The sequence below is a fragment of the Equus asinus genome, chromosome X (genome assembly GCF_041296235.1).
Source record: "Equus asinus isolate D_3611 breed Donkey chromosome X, EquAss-T2T_v2, whole genome shotgun sequence".
NCBI classification, from domain to species: Eukaryota; Metazoa; Chordata; class Mammalia; order Perissodactyla; family Equidae; genus Equus; species Equus asinus.
This window is the reverse complement of record NC_091820.1, coordinates 122,071,290-122,095,072: the sequence shown is the minus strand read 5'-3', so window position 1 is coordinate 122,095,072 and position 23,783 is coordinate 122,071,290. Positions and strand designations below refer to the sequence as shown.

The 23,783-nt window shown below is 42.2% G+C and overlaps 1 protein-coding gene across 2 annotated transcripts in view; it reads left to right on the top strand.

The window, feature by feature from the left end:
• GPC3 (glypican 3) overlaps positions 1-17,655 on the top strand; it is a 407,750-nt gene extending 390,095 nt beyond the window's left edge. For both annotated transcript variants that reach the window (XM_044763948.2, XM_044763950.2), the window contains one exon: positions 17,144-17,655. In XM_044763948.2, coding sequence (XP_044619883.1) covers positions 17,144-17,313 — 170 coding nt within the window. In that variant the 3' untranslated portion in view covers positions 17,314-17,655. The remainder of the gene's footprint in view (positions 1-17,143) is intronic.
• The last annotated feature ends 6,128 nt before the right edge of the window (positions 17,656-23,783 follow it).

The window sequence follows — 23,783 nt, the reverse complement described above, 5'->3', positions numbered from 1 at the left end:
AAGTGATTTTTTTCCCAAAGATTCTTAATATCATCCTATTTCCTTGTTGTCCTCTATATTATCTTTTGAAGAAAAAGCACATTAATCTTTCTCTCAAAATCTTCTCCAACCCATCTTTCCCACCTGTTCTACTGTCCTGCAACTTATCTCCCATGCAGCCTCCGTTCCCACCTGCCAGGGTTATTCTAGGAATATACCTTAGAGAAATACACTATGTATTCTAAGGAGTTTGTGAGAGGGTGTTTGCGCAGCATTGTTTGCACTGGGGAGAAATTAGAAACAAACTAAATGCCTATCAGTGAGGAAATGGCTAATTGTGTTATATTCATACTATGGAATTTCTTGCAATTATAAAAAGGAAAGAGACAGTTCTACGTGTATTAACATGTAAAGATTTCCAACACATTGTAGCATATGCATATGCATAGAAAATGCATTTACCAGTAATCACTCCTGGGGAGTTGTAGGAGGGGGAAAGTTGGAGAGGGTGCTTTCTCTTTTTACCCTGTATACTCAGGTATTGTTTGCATCTTTAGCTTCAAGAATGTATTCATGTGTTGAGTAGTTAAAAAATTAACAAAATAAAAGGACTCTATCAACTGTGTGGAGGATGGTTTGCATGAGGACAAGAGACGATGAGAACGTGATCTTAGCAGTAGCAAGCAATGACAATGGAAAGGAGAAGGGAATTCACAAAATCTTAAGGAAACACTTTACAAGATGTAATAATTAGACCTAGAGCATGAAAAACGAGGAGAATCTAGGGCAACTTGCAGGTTTCTGGCTTGGGCAACTGGATGGCTCCTAGAGACGTTCACTGAAATGGGGTGGGAGGTCGGGGGTGGAGGTGGGAAGGGGAGGGATGGGAGGGGTGGGCAGGGAGGTACAGGAGGGGGAGCAGTCCAGGCAGAAGAAATGCTGCGTTGTTTGTGGCCTGTTGTGTCTGTGTTGCTTGAGGGACATCCAGGTATAAAATGGCCAGGGAGCAGTTAAATCTTCAGAGATGTGTCTAAGCCAGAGATAGATCTGGGAATCCTCAATGATAGATAAAACCTGGGGCACAGATGAGAGCGTTCGGGAAGACTCATAAAGTGAGTAGAGTGGAGGGCCAAGGAAGAAATGAGAGAACACTCATCTAAAGAAAGACAGCCTGCAAAGGAATCTGAGAACCATCCGAGAGGTAGAGGGATCCAGGAGGAAGCTGTGCCAGAAGATAAGGGTGACACCAAGTTTCAAGATAGAGAATGGCCAAGAGTATTGGATTCTGCAGGGAGCTTAAGATGAAAAACTAAAAAGGGTCCATTGAGGGGTTAACTGTAAACTGGCGTGAGGGATCTTATTGAGTATTGGGCTGATGAAAATGTTCTAAAATTGAGTTACGATGATGGTTGCACACCTCGCTAAATTTACTAAAATTTACACGTGAAATTTCTTTAAAATAGGTGAATTTATGATATATAAATTGTACCTTAGTAAAGTTGTTTTAAATGAAAAACAAAACAAGAATCCATTGGAATTTAGTTTGGGGCAAGCTATGATTCCAAGAGAAACTTTCCAGTCTCATCTCTTCTTCCTAATTGGTTGGGAAAAGTCCCATGAAATAAAATGAAAGGAAGCACACATTACTGATGTCACATCCTGATCCTTTCCACTCTCTTGCAATATCAAAAACTACTTTATGTGTTTGATTTGCTTTTTACCAAGCAATGAATATTTCCACCCTATTCTCTGTCTTCCTTTGCATAATTGCAAAAGAGTTGTTTATTATTATTTTTTTAGCATATATTTCCAGAGTTTAGGTTTAGGGTGCCAGGCTATAAGGCCCCAGTTTTTATCTGTTTTTCTTATGGTTGATTGCATTTTAATGTGTTTAAACATAGCCTCTTTATTGGCTGTGCAAGGCATTTTCACTCTGAAATCTCATCATTCATTTCCTGATACCTCTGTTAGGTGCATAACATGATGCCTTGTTGTTCTCAGCCATTTCCTTTCTTAATTTGACTTGGCCAATAACAAGATGTATTTGTCTTGGTTAACAGGCACATTTGATGTATTCTGTAGACAGGTCAAAACAACATGGAAAACTCCTGCTTCTTCTTACTATAAGGAGCTGGGCCTGCCCTTGACTCTACTTAATTAAAGTGTTCATTTCTTGCCAATTGCATCTTCTTTTTATTGTGGTTCAATTTCTTCCTGCTGCTTTTTAATACTCCTCCTCAGTGACCTGGCTGCCACTCTTCATAGTAGAATTTTTCTTTTCCCCTTTTACATCTTTGTAGCTGTGAGTTTGGGCCACTTGGCATCTTTTTACCTTTCCTGGCCTCCTTTGGGCTTGCCTACTTTGTTCTCATGCCCGCAGAGCTATTTGTATGAGGATCATCCAGCTTTTTCTCCTCAGTTGCCTTCCCCTTCGGTCCTTCCAGGTTATGTCCTAATCATGTCCCCAAAATGAATTTTCTCCATCTGATGCCTCTTCCTTTCTTCCTCTGGATCCTGAGTGATACCATTATGTGGCTGCATTGAGCAAGATGTCCATCATCTGCTGATCACTGCTAATTGTTTCCTATTGGTAGGAAAAAAACTCAATGTAAACAATTTCTGAGTAGGTTGCTCCACCTTCCGTATAGGCAGTGTCCTCATGACCATTTCATACCATATACACACATTTCATATTGCCTGATAATTATTCACATTATTTCTGAGACTTAGCCCCTGCCTTAGTAAGCTGGACAGATTATGTGGTTCTTTCTCCCTACCATAGGCGGATTAAGTAGTTACTTCTTTAAAATTAGGTCTTGGTTGATAACTCCTTGGCAAACATAAAGCCCTCCATTCTAAGCTAGTCATAGTCTCCAAAACACACTGATCCCTTTCTTTGAGAGAGAATCCAAAGCAGTCTCTTTAGATTCCTCTCCAGACAGTGTCTGTGTCAAAGGCAGGAATGCAAAGGTCACTTGAACCCTGTGCCTTCACCCATCATCCCTGCCACGAGACCTCTAAAGACCTGAATGAAATCCTAGAATCTCAGGGTTGGAAGGGTCATCAGCAGCTATTTACCTTCACCCCCTCGTTCTATGCTTAAATCCTTTCACCAATATCTCTACCAAATGGCTGTCCAAACTCTCATCAACCACCTCTAGAGATAGATCTTACTGCCTAGGGGCAGCAGATGCAATTTTCAGATTGCACTAATTATTAGAAAGTTCTTTATTTCTTTTAGGTCCAAATCATTTTCCCCTTAGGAGAAAGACAAGGCCATGAAACAGCAATAACTAAAATGGCATGGCTATGGACCAAGAAGAATCTGAGATGGAGAAAGAGTGAAAGGAAATAAGAAAGGGGGTGTGGGCTGGTGCAGGGGATCAGGCAGTGCCAGAGAAAGGGGTCTGCGGAGCTAGAGGGGCAAATGCGGGAATCCGAGCTGAGAAGCAGAAATGATGCTGAGAAGTAAACAGTAAGGGAATGAAAACACTGGTGGAAGATTAAGGAAGGAGATACTAGAACCTCTTCTAAAACAAATGGAACCAGGTGGGAGGTTTAAATCAAAGTAGGGAGGAACTGAAAAGCATCTTTAAGATTCAAAATCCATCAGAGGATTCCAACATTGCCCTTTGCCTAAGGATATGGAAAAGAGCACTGTGGAGACAGGAGAGGATGTTTAGTAGAGCAACGACTAGACAGAAGAGAAAAGAATAATTGGACACAGGAAATGAGTTTAAAGAGCAATGGAAAGAAAACAAGAAGTGAATAGAGAAATGGAAAAAGGGGGAAATGAAAACACAGAACTTTTAGGTTAAGGAATTGTATTTATTCCTGTGCCAGCACATAATTGTATTTTCCTGGCAGTCATCCCACAGACCTCTGCAAGGGGAAAGGGGTGCCGGCATGTGTTACCGCAGGATTCAAGTCTTATTGCTTTGTACTATTACAGCCAAGCAAAGAACTTCATTAACGAAGCTATATTTTGATATCACAGAGACAGGCACTGAAATTTCAATCACTAGCAGCCCCTGCATTTGGGAATCAGTGGCGATGGAAAGGGCAGGATGTAGCCCAGGGGTGGGTAGACTGTGAGGCAAAGGCAGGGGTCAAAGGGACGGGAACCCAATCACGGAGGTTGGAAGTGAGAAATAAATGGAAACCACTCACCAACAAACCTGTTTCCATCCCAGTGTGGCACACAGAATGCCGGCATGTGTCAGCTGTGTACATCGCAAGGCATCAGGTTCCAGGCAGCAAAAGGGAGTAAGAAAATAATCTTTGTAGACTCCATCCACACTGAGTTCTGTGAACTGATACTGTGAGTAACGAGAACTGGCTATTGTCAGAAGGGCTTTGGAATCTAGAGGTCAGGGTTTGAGCCCTGCCATTTGCTTTCTGAGCTACCCGACCATTGGCCCTGCCTTTGGCTTATCTTCATCAGAGCTCAGCGGGACTCCTTCCCCTGGGGAATCATCAGTTAAGGAGGATGGACTCCCTGGGAAGGGCGTCTACTAAGGAGGTAACTCACATGCACACTCTCAGTGGACTGGAGGTGTGTGTTCATTTGTGCAGCCATTGATTCATGCATGCATTCATTCGGTCAACAGGCATGCTTCTAAGCGTCTGTACTAGCCAAGTACCGTGTGGGAGCTACAGAGAGGAATAAGACTCATTTCTTACTTTGATGAGGCTTGTAGTCTAGCTGAGGAGAGGAACACTGAAATGACTAACTCTATTATAAGGCAGATTGAAATTAGTGCTATAATAGAAGTACAATTCAATTATTGGTCAGAGAGGGAAGTGTTTAATTTTGGCTGGGGTGAGAAAGGAAGGCTTCCTGGAAGAGTTATTCTGTAAGTTTAGGCCTAAGGGAAAGAGAGAGAGAGGGAGAGAGAGACCATCCCAGGTTGAGGGAGCAGCGTGAAAAAAGACATGGGAACTTCAAAGTACTTGCCATTTTCAGCAAATGATGAATGGAATGGTATGACTACAGTATATGGTACTTGGAGAAATACATGGACAATTGAAACTGGAAAGCAAGACAAGACGAGATGGAGAAGCTTGTGAATGCTAGGTTAAGGAATTAGGGCTTTATCCCACATACATCAGGGAGCCATCAAAGGATTTTAAAGAGAGAAATGTGATTTAACACGCGATTTAGGAAAAGAGTGTTGTCTCATTCCTGCTGTCACAGGATAGAACATTCCTTCTTCCTGGACAGCAATGAACCACTGGAGAGGAATGGGTATCTTATCTAGCTGGGGCATTGAGGATTGTGGGGGGAGTGGGAAGGGAGAGAGAGGCTGAAGGAAAGAGGAGAAATGGTCAGCATCCAAAGACAGAGAAATGGTGCCTGTGAGAATGTGAGAATGAGGACTTACTGACAGTCCAGATCCGAAGACGGGAAGGTGGGAGGATGGAGCCAGGATGACAATATGTTCTTCCAAGTAAATTGAGGGGAAATAGTCTCAATTCCCCAAATCCCATTAATGATGAGGGAGACATTTCACAGTTGGCGAGTTTTTAGGAAACAAATATAGATGGAACAACGTAGGGAGGCTTTTCATCTTGCATTTATGAGGACACCTGCCTGCTGTTGATTTCTGGTCTGCAGTGTTCCAACAGCCAGGCTGACTGTGTTCAGAGACTTGAACCATTTCGACTCATTGGCTATTGTACTCGTAATTTTCCTTGCTGTTGGGCATTGCCACGACAGTGCAAGCATTTTATTTCTCAGGTACATTTTTTCTAAGGACCATCATGGCTGATTAAAAATGGAAGATTACCAGACTTTGGGTTTTCCCATCCAAGTATATCTAAAACCCTGTCCCAAATGTTATCAAAGAGCTTTTCATTCAGTGTCTTGGAGCCTGGGCTGCGAGGGACCATAAGACCACTCCCTCACTCTTCTGATCCCTCACCAGCAATTAGATTTGGCTACAATAAGTGACATTCTGTGTTTTCTTTTTACATCCCCAAAGCCCAATGATGCATACCTCTATAGCTGCATCATGCCTGAAATTTATATTATAAACAGAGCTCTGTGAATCTAAACCATTAAATTTTTTTAACTAATGAGGACAGAGTGTATTCTTTGATTTTTTTTAAACGTGGTTTCAGCTTAGCATCATTTGTGTGAGTCACAAAAGTAAATGTAAGTTTCCTGAGTTGCAGAAAAATTTCTCTTAAAATAGTTAGCCTCAGATTAAAATCCTTGACAAAAATTGCCCTCTTCCTCCATTCCCAATAGAAGAGCCATATCTGCAATTCTAGGGTAGTGCTTAAATATCCATTCATTTTCATTCTTTTGGACAACTTGACTTGACTTTCAAAGCACTGAAGGAGTACCATTTGGGTGTGGATGTTTTGGCATCACGTACTTTCACACACACTCACCCCAGTACAAAGGAAAGCAGCAAAGTAGCAGTATACGCCCCTTAGGAACTAGGATGTGCCCCAGATGCCATTATCTTTTGGTTTCTATAGTTTTTTGCAATCGTGGTAAAATACATATAACATAAAATTTGCCATTTTAACCATTTTTAAGTGTACAGTTCCGTGGCATTAACTACATTCACAATGTTATGTAACCATTATCACTATTTCTAAAACTTTCTCAGTACCCTAAATAGAAACTCTGTAGCCATTAAACAATAATTCTCTATCCCCCCTGCCTCCAGCCCCTGCTAATAATTACTCTACTTTCTATCTCCATAGATTTGCCTATTCTGCTTACTTATATTTCATATAAATGGAATCATATACTATGGGGTCTTTTGTGACTGGCTTCTTTCACTTAGCATCATGTTTTCAAGGTTCATCCGTGTTGTAGTATGCATCAGAACTTCATTCCTTTTTATGGCTGAGTAATATTCCATGGTACGGCTATACCACATTTTGTTTATCCGTTCATCTATTGATGGACACTTAGGTTGCTTCCACCTTTTGGCTATTGTCAATAATCTGCTATAAACATTGGTATACGAGTATCTGAGTGTCTATTACAGGTTGTTAGTGCAGCAAAGATAACAAGAATATAGCATTTTCAAAAGCTGTCTTGACTTGGAACCCTGGAGGCACCTTCTAACAAAGCTTGGTTGTACAGACTAGTTAGGTGTTGTGACACTGATAGCACTGCCACAATAACTCAGGCACAGTCAGCGTGACAGTGCTTCATCTCACTTCCTCCCAAACTTCTCTAAAGACTAATCACATTCAGTGAATCCACATCAGCTCCGACTCTCTCTTCAACTGAGTACTATCTGGTTTTTGACCCAACCACCCTACTGAAACTTCTCTCAAAAATCTCCCGTAACCTTCTAGTTCACACATGCCGTAGCTTCTCCTCAGCCCTTGCTTTTCTTGACCTCTCTATAACATTCCACACCAAGCTAACCCTCCCCTCTTTAAAATGTGCTCTTCCCTTGCCTTCTCTAAGGTTATTCTCTTCATCTTCTCCCTGACCCTAGCTGAACAGTGTCTCTGTCACCAGCTCCTCCTATTCCACTGCCTCTCAGGTCCATTACTTCCCATAGGAAGTAATTGCTCCGGTGGGAAGTAAAGGCTTTGATGAGCTGTGATTCCTGTGCAGCTGTTAGGCAGCCTCGGGTAAGAAGGATCTGCAGCAAGAGAGTAATAGTCGTGACCCTTCTGTGGCAGATGGTGATAAATCTGAGCCTGGCAGAGGAGGGCCAGTACCCACACCACCCCCTTATACTGTCAAGGTTTCCAGGATGGAGTTGTTCTGCTTCTGGGAATGTGACTTGACTCGTGCTATACCTAAATCAGTATAGTAGTAGCCCATATTATAATAAGATTCTACAGTGAAATGATTTATTTTCTAAAGGGATTAAGTGATATTTTTGTTCGTTCCTTTTTTAATAGCTGAATGCAATAGTAGCATAGTTATTAGTTGAAACCACCGGAAACCATTTTGTATTAGAAAACTAAACAGTCTGAACCTAGTCAAGGGCATTTACCGTGGTGTTCCCCTCTTGACAAGGAAATTGTCATAGAAAAGGCTACCTTAACTCATTAATCAGGAATTTGTGAGTTAGTGTTCAACTTGGTAGTTTACAAAGCCCAGGTGGTACAAATGTCCTAACAGTGCTTTCCAGATCTTTCCACTTAAGTACCCCATACATCAGTGAAGAGTGAGAGTGAACACATGCTCCTGAGGAGCTAGGACATAACCTGAAGGTCCTAGTAAACATGAAATATTTTATAAAGTCTTAAATGAGTTTTCAGATAGTACGTTTCTACACCATCATACAGCCTTGCATGATTTAGTATAAAATAGTGTGCTTTTCCCCCTAAATCCCTAGGAAGAAGCTTGCTATGGCTTCATGTATGCACAGCCCAGTGCAGTGTGACCTGAAGATACCCATACCCCAGACTGAGAGACAGAGGCCTATAATAAGAGACTCCATGCCTATACTAATAGGAAAACCCATTGTATTCTTTCAACATCGCATCATAGGGATTTCAACATCAATTATGAGGATGTTTGCAAGCTGGAATTAGCTGTAGGAAATGAAGTGGGCTTCTCATTGCTCCAGCCCTCTTCCAGGAGAGGCCATTGGATTATTCCCAGATTTTACAGTAATTTAGTAGGCAAAATTGGCAGCTCACTTGTTTGTCCAGAAGGCACGTTGTGAAATGGGCCCATTCTAAAAGGAGTCCCATTAGACCAATTAAAAACTAGAGGCCTCAAGTGTGCCAGTTCCCCCTCTTCTGATCTATGAAGAAGAAAATGTAGACTTCCAGAGACCCAAAGGTCATTAGCAAAGTCATTTTCTTCTGCTTTCAAGTCCAAGTAGTCATTTCACACCTGAAAGTTCACAAAGGAAGGAGGGATTGATGTGGCAGGAAGGAGGGTTGTATTCAGGGGAGAACAAGGAAACCAAGATCTGTTTGGGATTCAGAAGCAAATGGCAGAGCCCAAGGGCTTCTGTGGGAATGGGCAGGAGAGTGAGCAGTAGTGCAGTGAATGTGATTTCTCCAGAGATTTCCCCAATTTCAGCCTCTGGGGTCTGCCAAGCAATGTACTGAAGGTTTCACATATTCATGTCTTGGGGGCCAACTGTACACAGCAAATGCAAAACACAGGGATAGCAGTACTGCTCTGTTGCTATATTAAGGCCGGATTGAAGCCATCTGCTGGTGCAAGCCTGGCAAGGAAGAAACCCCCATGCTTGGCTCGACAACAGCATTCTCTCCCCTGGTATTTTGATGGCAGCACTTCTTTCAGGCTGTCCTGTGAAGTCTGTCTGCTGCTGTGGGTAAGACCCCTATAGTAATGTGTTGCCCTCCTTGATGCCCATGCCATCAGAGGGCAAACGTTTGCTGCTGCTTATATGCTCAAGACCCCAGTGGGTTTGTAAGGGCCCAAAGGCTTGTCTCAATGACTGACAGATCTTCCTTGGCCGCCTGTGCATGCCTGCTTGATGCACCCCAAATCTAGCAACGTCTCCCCCAAAACTTTGTGAGTACTGGCTTCAGTGGAAGTTATTGTTGCCAGGGTTTAAAGAAAACAAAAACAATCGAGCATGGATTTATTTTTTGCCAGGGTCTCTTATCCAGGATTAGAACAGCTCAAGAAGAAAAAGGAATTCCTCAAAAAATTAAAAATAGAACTACCATACGATCCAGCCATCCCACTACTGGGTATTTATCCAAAGAGCTTGAAGTCAGCAATCCCAAAAGTCCTGTGCACCCCAATGTTTATTGCAGCACTGTTTACAATAGCCAAGACGTGGAAGCAACCTAAGTGCCCATCAACAGACGAATGGATAAAGAAGATGTGGTACATATATACAATGGAATACTACTCAGCTGCAAAACAGAACAAAATCATTCCATTTGCAATCACATGGATGGACCTTGAGGGAATTATGTTAAGTGAAATAAGCCAGCGAGAGAAGGATAATCTGTGTATGACTCCACTCATGTGAGGAATTTAAAATTATGGACTAAGAACAGTTTAGTGGATACCAGGGGAAAGGTGGGGTGGGGGGTGGGCACAAAGGGTGAAGTGGTGCACCTACAACATGACTGACAAACATTAATGTACAACTGAAATTTCACAAGATTGTAACCTATCAATAACTCAATAAAAAAAAAAAAAGAAGAAAAAGGAGTCAGAATTTGGTAGCTGATGAAGATCACCAGAAAAACACATCCCAAGAGAAGCAACTGATTGACCCCACCTTGGCTGCTGTGGGTAGAGGAATGGTTGCAGCCTGCAGCAGACTATGTCCCTCCCTGGGCCACAGGAGGCTTGGAATCAGTGAGAAACAAAACTAGAAGGAAACTTAGGGTACATCTAGTCCCCCGCCCTGATTTAGCAAATGGGGTCACTGAGGCCCCAAAGAGAGGGAAATGACTTGCCAAAGATGAAATAGTAAGTCAGTGGCTGAGCCAGGCCTGGAACCCAGGGCTCCAGACTACCAGGATGGTACAGCCTCCTTAGGTACTTGACTAGGAGACTCTGAATAAGGAAGGGTGCAGGGCACCCCCCTGAGTGCTTGCCAAACGAAGAAAAACTTTTTTTAAAAATTTTTATTGAGTTAATGATAGGTTACAATCTTGTGAAATTTCAGTTGTACCTTATTGTTTGTCAGTCGTGTTGTAGGTGCACCACTTCACCCTTTGTGCCCACCCCCCACCCCACCTTTCCCCTGGTAGCCACTAATCTGCTCTCTTTGTCTACATTTTAAAATGCCTCATATGAGTGGAGTCATACAAAGATTGTCCTTCTCTATCTGGCTTATTTCACTTAACATAATTCCCTCAAGGTCGATCCATGTTGTTGCAAACGGGACAATTTTGTTCTTTTTTATGGCTGAGTAGTATTCCATTGTATATATATACCACATCTTCCTTATCCAATCATCTATTAATGGGTAGTTAGGTTGCTTCCACGTCTTGGCTATTGTAAATAATGCTGCAATGAACATAGGGGTGCATGGGACTTTTGGAATTGCGACTTCAAGCTCTTTGGATAGATACCCAGTAGTGGGATAGCTGAGTTGTATGGTATTTCTATTTTTAATTTTTTGAGGGATCTCCATACTGTTTTCCATAGTGGCTGCACCAGTTTGCATTCCCACCAGCAGTGTATGAGGGTTCCTTTTTCTCCACAACCTCTCCAACATTTGTTACTATTAGTTTTAGTTATTTTTGTCATTCTAATGGGTATAAGGTGATATCTTAGTGTAGTTTTGAATTGCATTTCCCTGAAGATCAGCGATGATGAACATCTTTTCATGTGCCTATTGGCCGTCCGTATGTCTTCTTTGGAGAAAATGGTCTGTTCCCATTTTTTGTTGTTGAGTTGTGTGAGTTCTTTATATATTATGGATATTAAGCCTTTGTCAGATGTATGACTTGCAAATATTTTTTCCCAGTAGTGGGTTATTGTTTTGTTTCAATCCTGTAAGAAAAACTTTTCAACACAACATGCAGACCTTAATGACTGACAGTTATTTTAAAGGGATCATCTAATCTGCATCACAAAAGACCTAAGGGCAAAATGAGAGTCAGAGCTGAGTGTGTAATTAGTACAGATTGTTGGGTCTACCCTCCAGGCATAGGTAAATTGATTATAAATAGAAACAGATTTTTGGTTTAGCATGAAAATCTCCTTCCTGGCCCAAAATGTTCTCATTGACAATCAACTGCAAGATAGAGACAATTTATGTGCATTTTACAATATGTACCTAATACAAAGATATGTTCTGGAAAATCATTGATAAATATAAAAATATGAATGATTTAAAAGAGAATGGTTTGTGGTGATTCCCATAATACATCTGATTTGTAGCAAAATGAGAAAGTTTCAGTTTTGTGTAGTTTTAGCTTCTTTGTAGGTTTTTTTAAAAATTTATATTTGCTATGGCTGATCCCCAGATACTGTTCCCACAGGCTTCTTGTTTTTTCCAAGACAAGATTTCTGACAAGTCTCTCCCACTTAGGGCTGTCCTCCAAACTGTTAGCAGTGATCTTTCTAAAAAACACAAATCAGATTGTGTGGTTTGCTGAAAAACCTTCAGTGGCTCTCTACTGCCCACTGAATCAAGTCTTCGCATTCTCAATCTGCCATGAGTTAGCCCTTACTTGTCCTTCTTGCCTTGCCTTCTGTCACCCACCACGCAAACACACACACACACACAGACACACACCCCACAACAATATACACTCTGTGTTCCCTCCCACCATAGAAACTGCTTGCTCCTGCTGCATATATCCTACCTACATTCTCTAATATTGATGGTTTTGCTCAAGCCAAACCCTCTACCTAAAATGAATAACCGTTTCATTCAGCCCTGCCATAGTTCTACCCATCCTTCATGGTGTAGATTATCTCCCAATTGTTCCAAGATGTCTTCCCAGATCCTTCTATTTGGAATTTTTCTCTTTCCCTTCTATCTTCATGGTATTTTGCTGAGCCCTTTCTACTTTCTGCCAAATATCTAGTTGGTTGTCTATTGGTCTGTTTTCCTTGCTAGAGTGTGGGAGTCCTGAAGGCAGGCACTAAGTCTTCTAGCTCAATGCTTGGGACATAATAGGCTACTGTTAAGTTTGTTGAATTAAATTGGATTATATTTCCCCTGTCCTGGAGTGTCCCTATTTATCTTTCACCCAAACCCTATTGTTACTGAATCTGGGTTCGCCCATCACCCGGAAAGCCAAACACCAAGATGACGAGATTGCAGCAGAGCAGCACAGAGAGCGTTTAATTATAAGGCAGCCAAGTGAGGAAGCGAGAGAATGAGTCTCAAATCTCCTTCCCCAAAAATAGGGACTCAGGGATATTTATGGGGTAGAGAGGGCAAGGTGGTTTGAAATGTGGAGATAGGTGATTGAAGGTGAGGAGAAGTGAGGTAATCGATGATCTGTGCAAGCGTAGTCAGAGTTCATATCTCTTCATAGGATGCATGTTCACAAAATGGCAGCATTAGCATGATCTGAGGGTCTAATTTTTAGTGTCTTGATGTCAAAAGGTCACTTATTGGACATCTGCATGGGCCCAGTTGATGGGTTGGTGGTCTCAACCAGCCTAACATGGACAAGGGCTTCTAATTCCTGAAAAACAGCTCAAATACCCATTACCATGGTGATCCAGGCTCTAGGGAGACATTATCTATAGGAGGAACCTAGTGGGAGTCAGATAGCTTATTGCCTAAACAGCACAGAAAACAATGGGTGGGGGAACAACTAAAAGCTATAATCAGTAATTACAAAGAGGAAAAAAACCTTTTAGTTCCTAGCTACTTAATCATCAATGGCTAACTATTTGCTGGTTTCAATACTCCCTATTCTTTGGTCATTCCCCATTCTTGAGGGATTCAGGTTGACGACCAGTCTAGCTACTTCCACTGAATTGGGGTATAGATCTGGGTTAGAGGAATGAAACTGTTTAGCACTCATTTGGAAATATTCTCTTGTTCCAGTTTCAGGTTGAGATTTTGCATTATTAGAATTTTTGTACCTTGCTCAACAGTTTTGGAACAACATCTAAAGGCACATTTTATAATCCAGTATCCAACCAGAAGGATAAAGAAGTATAGACAACCCAAATTTTGACAGTCCCTGACAAATAGACCTAATCCCAGTGGGGCCTCCATCTGATCTCCAGGTGGGGGCATACATCTGGTCTTAGTTCCTGATAATCTTTTGTTACTGGATATACATCAGAGACCAGAGCCATGCCCTATACACTGATCTTTCAGTTTTTATTGATGATAGCTATCAGCATAAACTCTCTGCCCAGGGGTCATCACATTCCTAAGGCACTCAAAAGAACAAAGTTATCAATTTATGGCTGGGAGGGGCCATAAAATCTACAAAGCATGTCTGGGTTAGTTAATCAGAAGTCATTCGAAGTTACAATATGGTTTCTTCTCTACAATATGGCTTCCCTTATGTCAACCTTGTGTTGAGCCAGCTTCCCTTATGTCAACCTTTTGTTGAGCCAGTTTCACTATTTCCTCTCTCTCCCATAATCCTTCCTTGTCCTGCAAAAGTGTCCCTTTCATGTCTAATTTCCACGATGGTGGCCCAGGCCCAGACTGTGTCTTTGCTGTGATTCCCATCAATGTAAGCCCCAGGAGCCTGGCCCTGGGATTGGGTGATAAACATTTGCTGTTGCTGGATGGGGAGACTCAGGAAACCTGTAGCCACAGCTTAGGAAGCACAGAAAGGTCTTGTTCTGAATGTTGCTGGGGGCTCTTTGGAGGTAGAAGACTTGGCCCAGCTTTGTGCCAGGGGTGCGTAATGGCCCTGGCCATCATTGCTGATTTTTTCAAGGAAGTAGAACTGATATAATTCCCATTCTGAGTCCCCGAACCCAGAGCTCTTTTTAACATTTAACAAAGCTTAACAAGCGTTCTTAATCAAGTCTGTGATCAGTTTTATATGGAAACACTGACTTTTCTCATGCTTTTTGGAAGTTCTCTTTGGCAATATATATTTCACTAATTGAGGGTTTTTTCAAGAAGGAATCCATTACTCCTTAATCACTGCAGTCTATTTTGTATACAAAACTTTTCAACAGATGGTATAGCTTCATTTAAGGTTCAGAGTCAGACCCCTGTTCAAATAGCACCTCTGCCACTTAGCAGCTCTGTCAATATGGGCGAAAAAAGTAACCTGAGCTTGAGCTTCTTCATCAGTAGAATGGGAATGATAATACTTCCCTCATAACATTGTTGAGAAGGTTAAATTAAATGAGATAGTGTATACAAATAGCTTAGCACAGTGCCTGGCGCACAATGAGGACTCCATAATTGGTGGTCATTTTTATAATTTCAAAACAGAGGGTCCAAGAGATAGAAATAACAAAAGAGGTCTTTGGTGGCAAAAAAAAGATTAGAAACTACTAGATTTAACCTAACTGCTGAGTTGACTATAACAGCTATAGTGGACGAAACTGTTTCGTGTTCATGGATTATTTGAGGAGCAAGATAGTGTAGGAGCTGAGTGGTAACATTCATAGATGTTGTTTCATATTGATGTGGGGCAAGAGGACTATCCAGAAAAGGAATCTGAAAGCGATGCTGAGAGTGCTCTCATTCAGGTCAACCCTAAAAATACCCCTGTTCATTTAAGTTGAGACGTTGCCGTGAGACTCAAGGCTGGGCTTTCAACAGATAGAGCCATATGTGTTCTCAACTTGGGTGAAATCCGATCGTGCCTCAAGCCTGTGCTCTCCTTACTGACTGACAGCTGACCTCGGCCTTCTCTGTGCGCGCTGCATAGTTCCCCTTTCAGAAAAAGAGGTCTGCATGGCTCTTTGTTCTTTTTCTCTTTTTATTTTCTTTATATGTATTTATTTTGCAGGGAGAGGGAATCTAGATTCTAGGCTGCTGAGTCACATTTCCCTGGGTAACAGGGTTCCCTGGAAAATTTGATTTGAATTAGTATCGGCACTCGAGAAGAAAAATATTCTCAGCTGTAGAGGAGCAAAATGTAGTCAGATTCATACATATTAAAAGTTAAGGCATCATTTCTTGGTACAGCAATGAAAAATAATTATAGTTAATAACAAAACAGAAAAATTATTTGTATCAAATAGGATACGCCAAGGATTCAATAAAACATATATTCAAATTAAAAAGGAAAAATATCAATACCCATTAGGTAAAAAGGCAAGGGACATGAACTGTTATGCATTGAGAAATATAATTAGTAAACTATAACATAGAAAAAGTTGATCTGTAGTAGTAATTAAATATATGCAAATTAAAGAAACTTTGAGATATCATCTTATACTGACTACAATATCTTTTTTTGATTGAGGCACAGTAAATTTGGTCCTCACATCATTGCCGATGGTGTTATAAACTGCAGTAGCCCTTTTGGAAAGTAGTATTGCAGTCTGTGTAATCAGACCCCCTGGCTTTGATCGCCTTGACCTTGCTGCCTGCTCTGACCAGTGCCAGCCTCAGAGAAGCTCTGGGCCTGGGCCCTGCTCTGCATGCATCCTGGACCAGCTGAGTCCTCACACTTTCTTCCTGTGACTCACTGAGTGTTTCATCCCCTGTAAGAGGAGCTCTTCCTTCCTCTTCCTTCCTTCCCCCTGTAGAATCCCAATCATTTCCTCTGTGCCTGTTGCTATGCATCTCAGTGTCCTCAAGGGATCTTTCCTGCTCCATTGGCCACAGGACAGTTGGCTGGTGAGGTCGCTCACATCACATCACCCTCACAGCTATTGAAATAGAAACATTTGTGACTGAGTCTAAAAAAGCCAAGGGAGTAGATTTGAGCTCTAAATCAGGAGAAGCAAATCAGAAAGAAACTGAGTCGTAGGCCAGGGCCAGCCATCTTGAATTTCCTGACAAACCACTATCTACTTAGATTTGCCTTCTGGGAAACTTTTGCATTAGGCCAACCCCAACATCCCAATTTCTTTTCAGAATCATAAACGTCTCATAAACGGTAGGCAGTCAAAGAAGGAAGACCCTTACCCATTAGCCTCTCCTTAGTCTTAATTTGTTTGGTATCAGTTTAAATCCTATGTGTTAGATCGATTTTACTTTATTGTATATTGTATATTGTTTTTAGGGACGGTGAAAAGACCATATAGAAAAAAAGAAAAGCTTTTTGGAAAAATAAAACAACTTTCAATGGCAAACTGCCCTGTCCTCAACTCTAATTAAAGCAAGGTTCCCAGGAGAAAATCTCTATGGGGTGCAGGGCCCAGGAAAGGTACAGTGGGAGTACAACATCCCCTCCCCCACTAACGCACATACACACAAGGACATATGTATAGTCACCCACACAGCGCCTTACATTTTGATACCAGTGAGATCTGGTGAAAATGACCTTCAAGCACAGTCTTGCCAGGGAAGAGGTGTTGCAAAGGGCCAATGTGTACCCTGGGGTCAGAGTGGGACCAAAGGGGGAAGGGGAGCAGCCAGCTTGCTCCCCACTGGTGTGATCTCTGGAAGGAGGACCTCTAGCCATCTCCTTCCTCTGGTGGGCCCCGCACGCATGTACGCCTATCTCCTTCCCAACTTCTGACAGCCTTCCTTTCGACGAAAGGAAGAGATCAAAGCTGGGGCATCCCAGCAGTCCAGACAAGTTCTTGAGCCATGAATAGTATACACCTGATGCTGTTGGTAATCCTGTATTTAAAATTCTTCTTTTCTTTTGGCAGAACTGGCTTATGATCTGGACGTGGATGATGCTCCTGGAAGCAACCAACATGTGAATCAGAAGGACAATGAGATAGTCGCCTCTCACAACCTCGGGAATGGCCATTCCCCACTGAAGGTTCTAACCAGCTTGGCAATCTATGTGGTGTGCTTTTTCTTCCTGGTGCACTGACTTCCTAGTGCCCAGCTCACGTGCTGCCCTTCAGCACCCTGTGGTCTTCCTCTGTAAAGGGAACCACCTTCTTATTTTTTTCTATTTTTTTATCTTATATACTTCCTCCAGCCATTAAGTAGAAGACTAACCATGTGTTATGTTTTCGAAAATCAAGTGGTATCTTCACGAGGAAGGTAAATTTTAGTGGTAGTATAGATTGTCCTTTTGCAAAGAAAAAAATCAAGCTGTGTCAAATTATTTTCCTATGTTTGGCTTCTAGAACATGGTTACCATGTCTTTCTCTCTCTTTCTCTTTGCATGGATTTCTTTGGGAAAAAAAAATAAATGCTCAAATAAAAATGCATTGGGTCTTTTTTGTAAGCCCTCGCATATGGTGACCATGCGATGCTTTTCCTCTTTCTGTTCAGTATAAAAACATCCCATCAGGTGCCAATGGGGTTCATGAAACTTTGGATGGGTATCAATCCTGACTCTAAGCCCTAGTCAAAGCCACTTCCCCCCACCTCACACCCAATCCATAACCTCCACTTAGAAACCTTGGGTTAGAGTGTCTTGCCTGTGAAACTAAAAGTATCCCAAAAAGTTCCCCCATCTCTCTTTACAAACTTCCACTTTGCTGAAAATGCTTTGCCCAAATAGAAATCCTTTGTATGGGTCATGTACAGTGGCATGATTGATATTCTTACTTTTCCCAACTCAGAGAAGTGGGCCCAAACAGTACAAAGAAATAATTCCGCAAGCTTCTTTGCTGTTGTCTCAGGCTTGCTCTCTGTCTCCCTTCTCTGGGGACTGCCACATGGCTGGGTCAGGTTGCAAAGGTTGTCATCAGGAAACCCATGATTTACAGGAAGCAGTGCTCACTCTTGGCCTTAGGTGGGCCTCTTCAACATTCGTTTATTTAACAACCCAATAGGTTTTGTGTACCTATTGGATGTCAGCTACTGTCCCAGATGCTGGAGACAGTAGAAAACAAAACAGATTTGATCCCTGCTCTCATGGCTGAAGGTCTGGCACAAATACTAATTCTAACACCAGCTCTTTGTCAATTGTAGGCCCAGTGTTATTGTCTGCTTTTTACACATACAACATCGCAAACAATAATGGTGCTGATGCTGATCTTTGGACATTCTGCTGCCAAAGAATTTCAGGAATAACCATCTAGCCGTTGTTTATGATGCCTGGCATAGTGCCCAATGGCAGGTCAGGTCAACAGAAACTGTTGATTCTTTCTAATGAGTGGGAACTTAACTCCCACCTGAGGGCAAGGGTGGGAGAAGCCGAATAAGTATGAGAAAGAGAAGGTGAGACACAGCGAAGAAGTGTGAGAAAAGGTCAAGGAAGGGACCAGGAAGCCCCCTTTGATTCTAGGTGGTGGTCCCAGCCAGGAGCTCCGATTTCTGTCCGATGGCAGCAGGTCACCATGCAGGAAGCAGGCAGTGTAATTTCTCACAACTTATCGTTCCTGCCTCCTGCTGGCACCAACACGCTTCTGTCAGGGTCTCCTGCAGAGCACAGGTTTCCAATATCCATTTCATCCTTTGCAGAAATTTTCATAAACACAAATTGGAAATGTTTGGGTTAGCATTTCTTCGGTTGATTTTGTTGAAGTTAAGACTCCAACCAGTTGTATTTGTTAAAACGATTTCAGTGATTTGTAGTAGTTGGTAAGACTTGAAAGGGAATTATCTTTGTTTTTTAAACCATCATCGTTTCCTTAGTTGAATGGGATTTGTAAGAATCTTTGGCTTTGATTCCTGAAACCTAACTACTGGAAAGGTTTGCTCCTTGCACTCACTGTGCTATTCCAACAACAGTGGACCAGAAGAAGGATCTAAAGCCCAGATAGTGCCTAATACCTGTCCCCGCCATTCTACGGGAAGGTTTTTATTTAATGTGGCGAAAATAATTTGTGGCTCTGAGACCAGGTTTTAGGCCTGCAAGCAGGAGCGGGCTGTTAAAATCCATTTCTCCTCTCTGGGAGGTGAAGGGGATTGTCAGTTTTTACACAGTCATCTCATTACCTTCCCCTCTCCAGACGCCAGTTTCTCTCCTGTAAAGTAGAGAATCAGGAGAAGATGGCTAGCCTCTTTGTTGCTCTGATTTTGTGGGACCAATGCTTCTGAAAGGAAGTAAGTGCTGGTCCCTCTGCCCGGTGCTGGTGTCATGAATGTGCTGTTCCCATATGCCTCTCAGGACTTTTCCAGCTTAAGGTCATATTTGACATTCTTCAGTTCCCAGAACACGACTCAAGCCAGCCAGTGTTTCTGCTTTCTTGGCACACTGTCTGCCAACTCTGGTCCATCCAGGCTGAGTGATGAGGGACAGAAGACAATTCCTCTGTAATATCCATGGCCTGCTGGCTTCAGCAAAATGGTTGGGATTAAAATGGATAACTGTGCACATTTACAAAACATGGAAAATACACCATCTCCTATTGACATTTAGTCAATAAGCTGTCTGTTTTAGCTTTTCATCCATGCCTATTCCTATCTCTCTATATTTTTTATTCTCTAGTGTAGAATTCAGTTTGACAGCTAGTTGGTAGCTTTTTATCTTTCAAGTGTTTATTCTACCCTTTGATTTAAATTTCCTGTGTGAATTGTGTTAAGATGACTATTTTGTCCTTAGACTAGGCCTGGCAGCTGGGCAGTTGCCCCATTTCATTGGAAGTTTCCAGGCCTCTTTCTCTTTGGATGCACATGTGAACTTCCACCAGCTCAACTCTGGTACTTGAACAAGGTTAAATCATAGAAGAACATACCAAATGACTGGGCTGAAAAGGACCTGCTAGCTCATCCCATCATCTTTGTTTGATTACTGCCTAAGGCAGGGCTCTCACTAGGTCACAAATCAGCCTATTTGGTTGCTGGACACCTCCAATATTTAGCAAATTTATGTTTTTCAAAAGAAATATATACAAGTAATGAAAATTATAACAATATATCATTATATAAAGTTTAGAAAGTGGCATTTACCCCCTAATTCCATACCCCATAGATAGTTACTATTATATATTTATGTTCTTCTAGTCTTTTCTTCTCTCTCTGCATATGTATATTCACACACATGAGATTATACTGAACATACAAGTCTATAATATGAATCAATCTGTATTAGGTTGAGCCTGAATCTACCTTCCTATTAATTTTTACCCATTGGTCCTAGCTCTTCCATAAAAACCAACATGAGATTAAGATGACACCACTTTTCGCACAGCTGTCCTTCAATAATAATTTTCAACCACTGACTCTTGCCTCTTCTGAGTTTTGGGGGTTTTTTTCTGAACAGCTCCTTCATCCCAGCTCTATGCTCCAGTGGATCAGTGGTCCTCTTAGGCTGTCACGCCTGTAGCTGAACCTATGGTGTAGCTGGAGCCTGAGCAGAATGGAGCATGGGTTGTTCTGTTCCCATAGAGGCTGAAGACTTCCACCAGAGCAGTCCTAGAATGCAGACGCTTGCTTAGAAGCCAGTCACACTCTTCATGAATGATGAGCTTGTGGCCAACTGAAACCCCCAGATGTTTTTGCAAGAAGGGCTGCCAAGCCAGGTCTCTTCCATCCCATACTTGTGTAATTGATTTTTTAAAACTAAATTCCAAGGGCTTTTGATTTTATTTGTCTGTATATTGGGCCAGACACTACACCGTGTGTGCGTGTGTGTGTGTGACACAGAGAGAGAGTGTGTGTACTGGGGTGGAGAAATTTTTTTTCCTGCCAAGGCCACAACATTTTTGGAACTCTTCTTTTAGAATTGCTGTTAAGCTAGTTTATGTACCATACAAGAAAATCAGCCTCATTTATTTATAGTCACACCTTGTTTGGAACCAAAAATAATGTTCTTCAGCTTGATCACCCACCTCATTCACTAGATTTGCTTCCAAGTTGCTTTTAGCTGTTTCCAAAAATCAAATCTGCCTTCAGGAAACAAAGGCCTCCCTGAGAAGATTCCAAAGAATGTGCTATGGGCTATGGAGGATTTTTTCCCCAAAGAAAAGTTCTAGAAAATGCAATATAAACACTACAAAAGGAGTGTACATGGGATGCATGGGAGAGCAGAATGGGGTACATATTATGGTCCATGGGTCTAGATATAACCCTTGAAGGAGGGTAGAAGAAAGGATAGAAATTGTTCAATTTTTGCAGAAGATGTAGAAGAAGACTTGAAATAATAGACATTGTCCAGGTTACAAAGGAGGAGGATGGTCTTAGGCAGAACAGTACAACACGGTTTCATAGTGGACCATGCACAAGGCTGTGTATTGTTGCATTGTTTGCCATCACGGGGCATTGTAGGACACCAGGGTGCCTATCCATGCGAGAGGGGAGACGTATAAGATGGAGGGTGCACAGAGCATTACATGATGGTTAGAAGCAATGAACAATACATACACCCAGCAGCATGGCTGTATCTTAAAACCATAGCGTGGGTAAAAAAAGACAAGAAACCGAATGGGCTATATAGCATCTCACCATTGAAATGAATTAAGATATAGTCACAGAAGACAATATAGATTTTACAAAAATGCATACACACTAAAAGACATACATTGACCACGTTAGAATGGTTGCTTTTGCATGGAAGGGAATGGGAGTGGGCTTTGGGGATAAAAAGAAACAAATGAATGAGCCAAACAAAGCAAGAGAGGGGCCTTGTCTGGACCAACTCTGATGCTATACCATGAACCAAGCAGCATCTTTAACTCAACCTTTGTACCTGAAATCACAAACTCAGACTCAAAAAAGGAAGTGAGCGGGGCCAGCCCAATGGCTGAGAGGTTAAGTTCACGCACTGGCCCAACGTTTTGCCAGTTCAGATCCTGGGAACAGATCTAGCACCGCTCATCAGGCCATGCTGAAGTGGCGTCCCACATAGCACAACCAGAGGCACTCACAGCTAGAGTATACAACTATGTACTGGGGGTCTTCAGGGAGAAGAAGAAGAATGAAGATTAGCAAGAGATGTTAGCTCAGGTGTCAATCTTTAAAAAAAAAAAATGAAGGGAAAGAGTGAGAAAGGGGAGGAAAGAGGAAGGCATAGGATTCCAGGAGAAACATCTTGTCTCCAAGGCCTGGCATATAGTAGGTGCTAGATAAAAACCTGTTGAGGGGCCGGCCCCATGGCCGAGTGGTTAAGTTCGCGTGCTCCGCTGCATTGGCCCAGGGTTTCACCGGTTCGGATCCTGGGTGCAGACATGGCACCGCTCCTCGGGCCACGTTGACGCAGCGTCCCACATGCCACAACTAGAAGGACCTGCAACTAAAAATATACAACTATGTACTGGTGGGATTTGGGGAGAAAAAAACAAAAGCAGAAAAGAAAAACCTGTTGAGCGAATGAACAAATGAGCCATCAAAGTTCTACCTCAGGCCGCTTGAAACTATTGGCTAAATAAATGTGCTTTCAATTATGGGACATATTTGCCACCCAATTATACATCGACTTAGAGTTTTGGAGGTGATTCTGAAGTGACCCATCACTTAACTGCGCCTTCAGTTTGAGACAACATATTCAAGAGCTCTTTTGGACAGATGATAATTACAGCTTTCGTTTGGGATGAGAATCCACAGTTTCCAGTACCATTGGGCAACGGAGTTGTTATATTTGTTTTGCTTTGTTGGAGTCTTGAACTCATAGAGATAGATTATCCACTCAAACCCTCTCATTTCACAGATATGGAAACTGAGGCCCAGAGAAGCTAAGAGACTTGCCTAAGGTCACAGAGCAAGGTAAGTGCAAAGTCAGGACTGACTCAGTCAGAGCCTTTTCCATCACATTATATATACTTTGTCACCTTGAAAGGGAAGAATTAACAAATGGTTACACTGGTGAGCTAGAATCAAGGCTGTTTTCTGAAATCTGTGTTCATGCAGATGGAATTAGTATACTGATCTTCATTTTGATCCTAGTGGCAGTTTAAAAAAAAAAAAACCCTTATCTAACAAAACACATTGCCTTCCAAATTAATGCGTTCAAGCCAGGGCCTGCTTTGAGACGTTTAATGTTGCCCTTACAAATTGGAACCCGGGGTGCGGGAATTCCATCACCCTCATGAAGACTCCCTGTCACAACAGAGGCATTGTTCTCCTCGCTCATACTGTTTGGTTTCGTGCCTTTTCTGTAAGATGTTAGGTATTTATTTTGTTTTGTTGGTGCTTTGGTAATCAGTCTAGACATGGGCCTACACTGAACCATCCAGGAGGCAGATAAAACTCGCACAGTGGAATTAGGTAACCCCCTCTGTGCTGTTCTCTCAGGGAAGGCGGGAAGGCCGCTGCCCGCCCCCAGCCCCCACGCCACAGCGTTCATGAAAATGACCGCAGAATGGACTGATCCCCTAACGGAGGAGGTAGGAAGTGTTCTGTCTCTGAAAAGACTCCCAGTCCCACAGTAATCTTCATTTTGTACTTGGGATGAATTTGCTGCCCACAGTTTTGTCTTAGCCAAGGCACTAAATGCTGTCTCGTTGG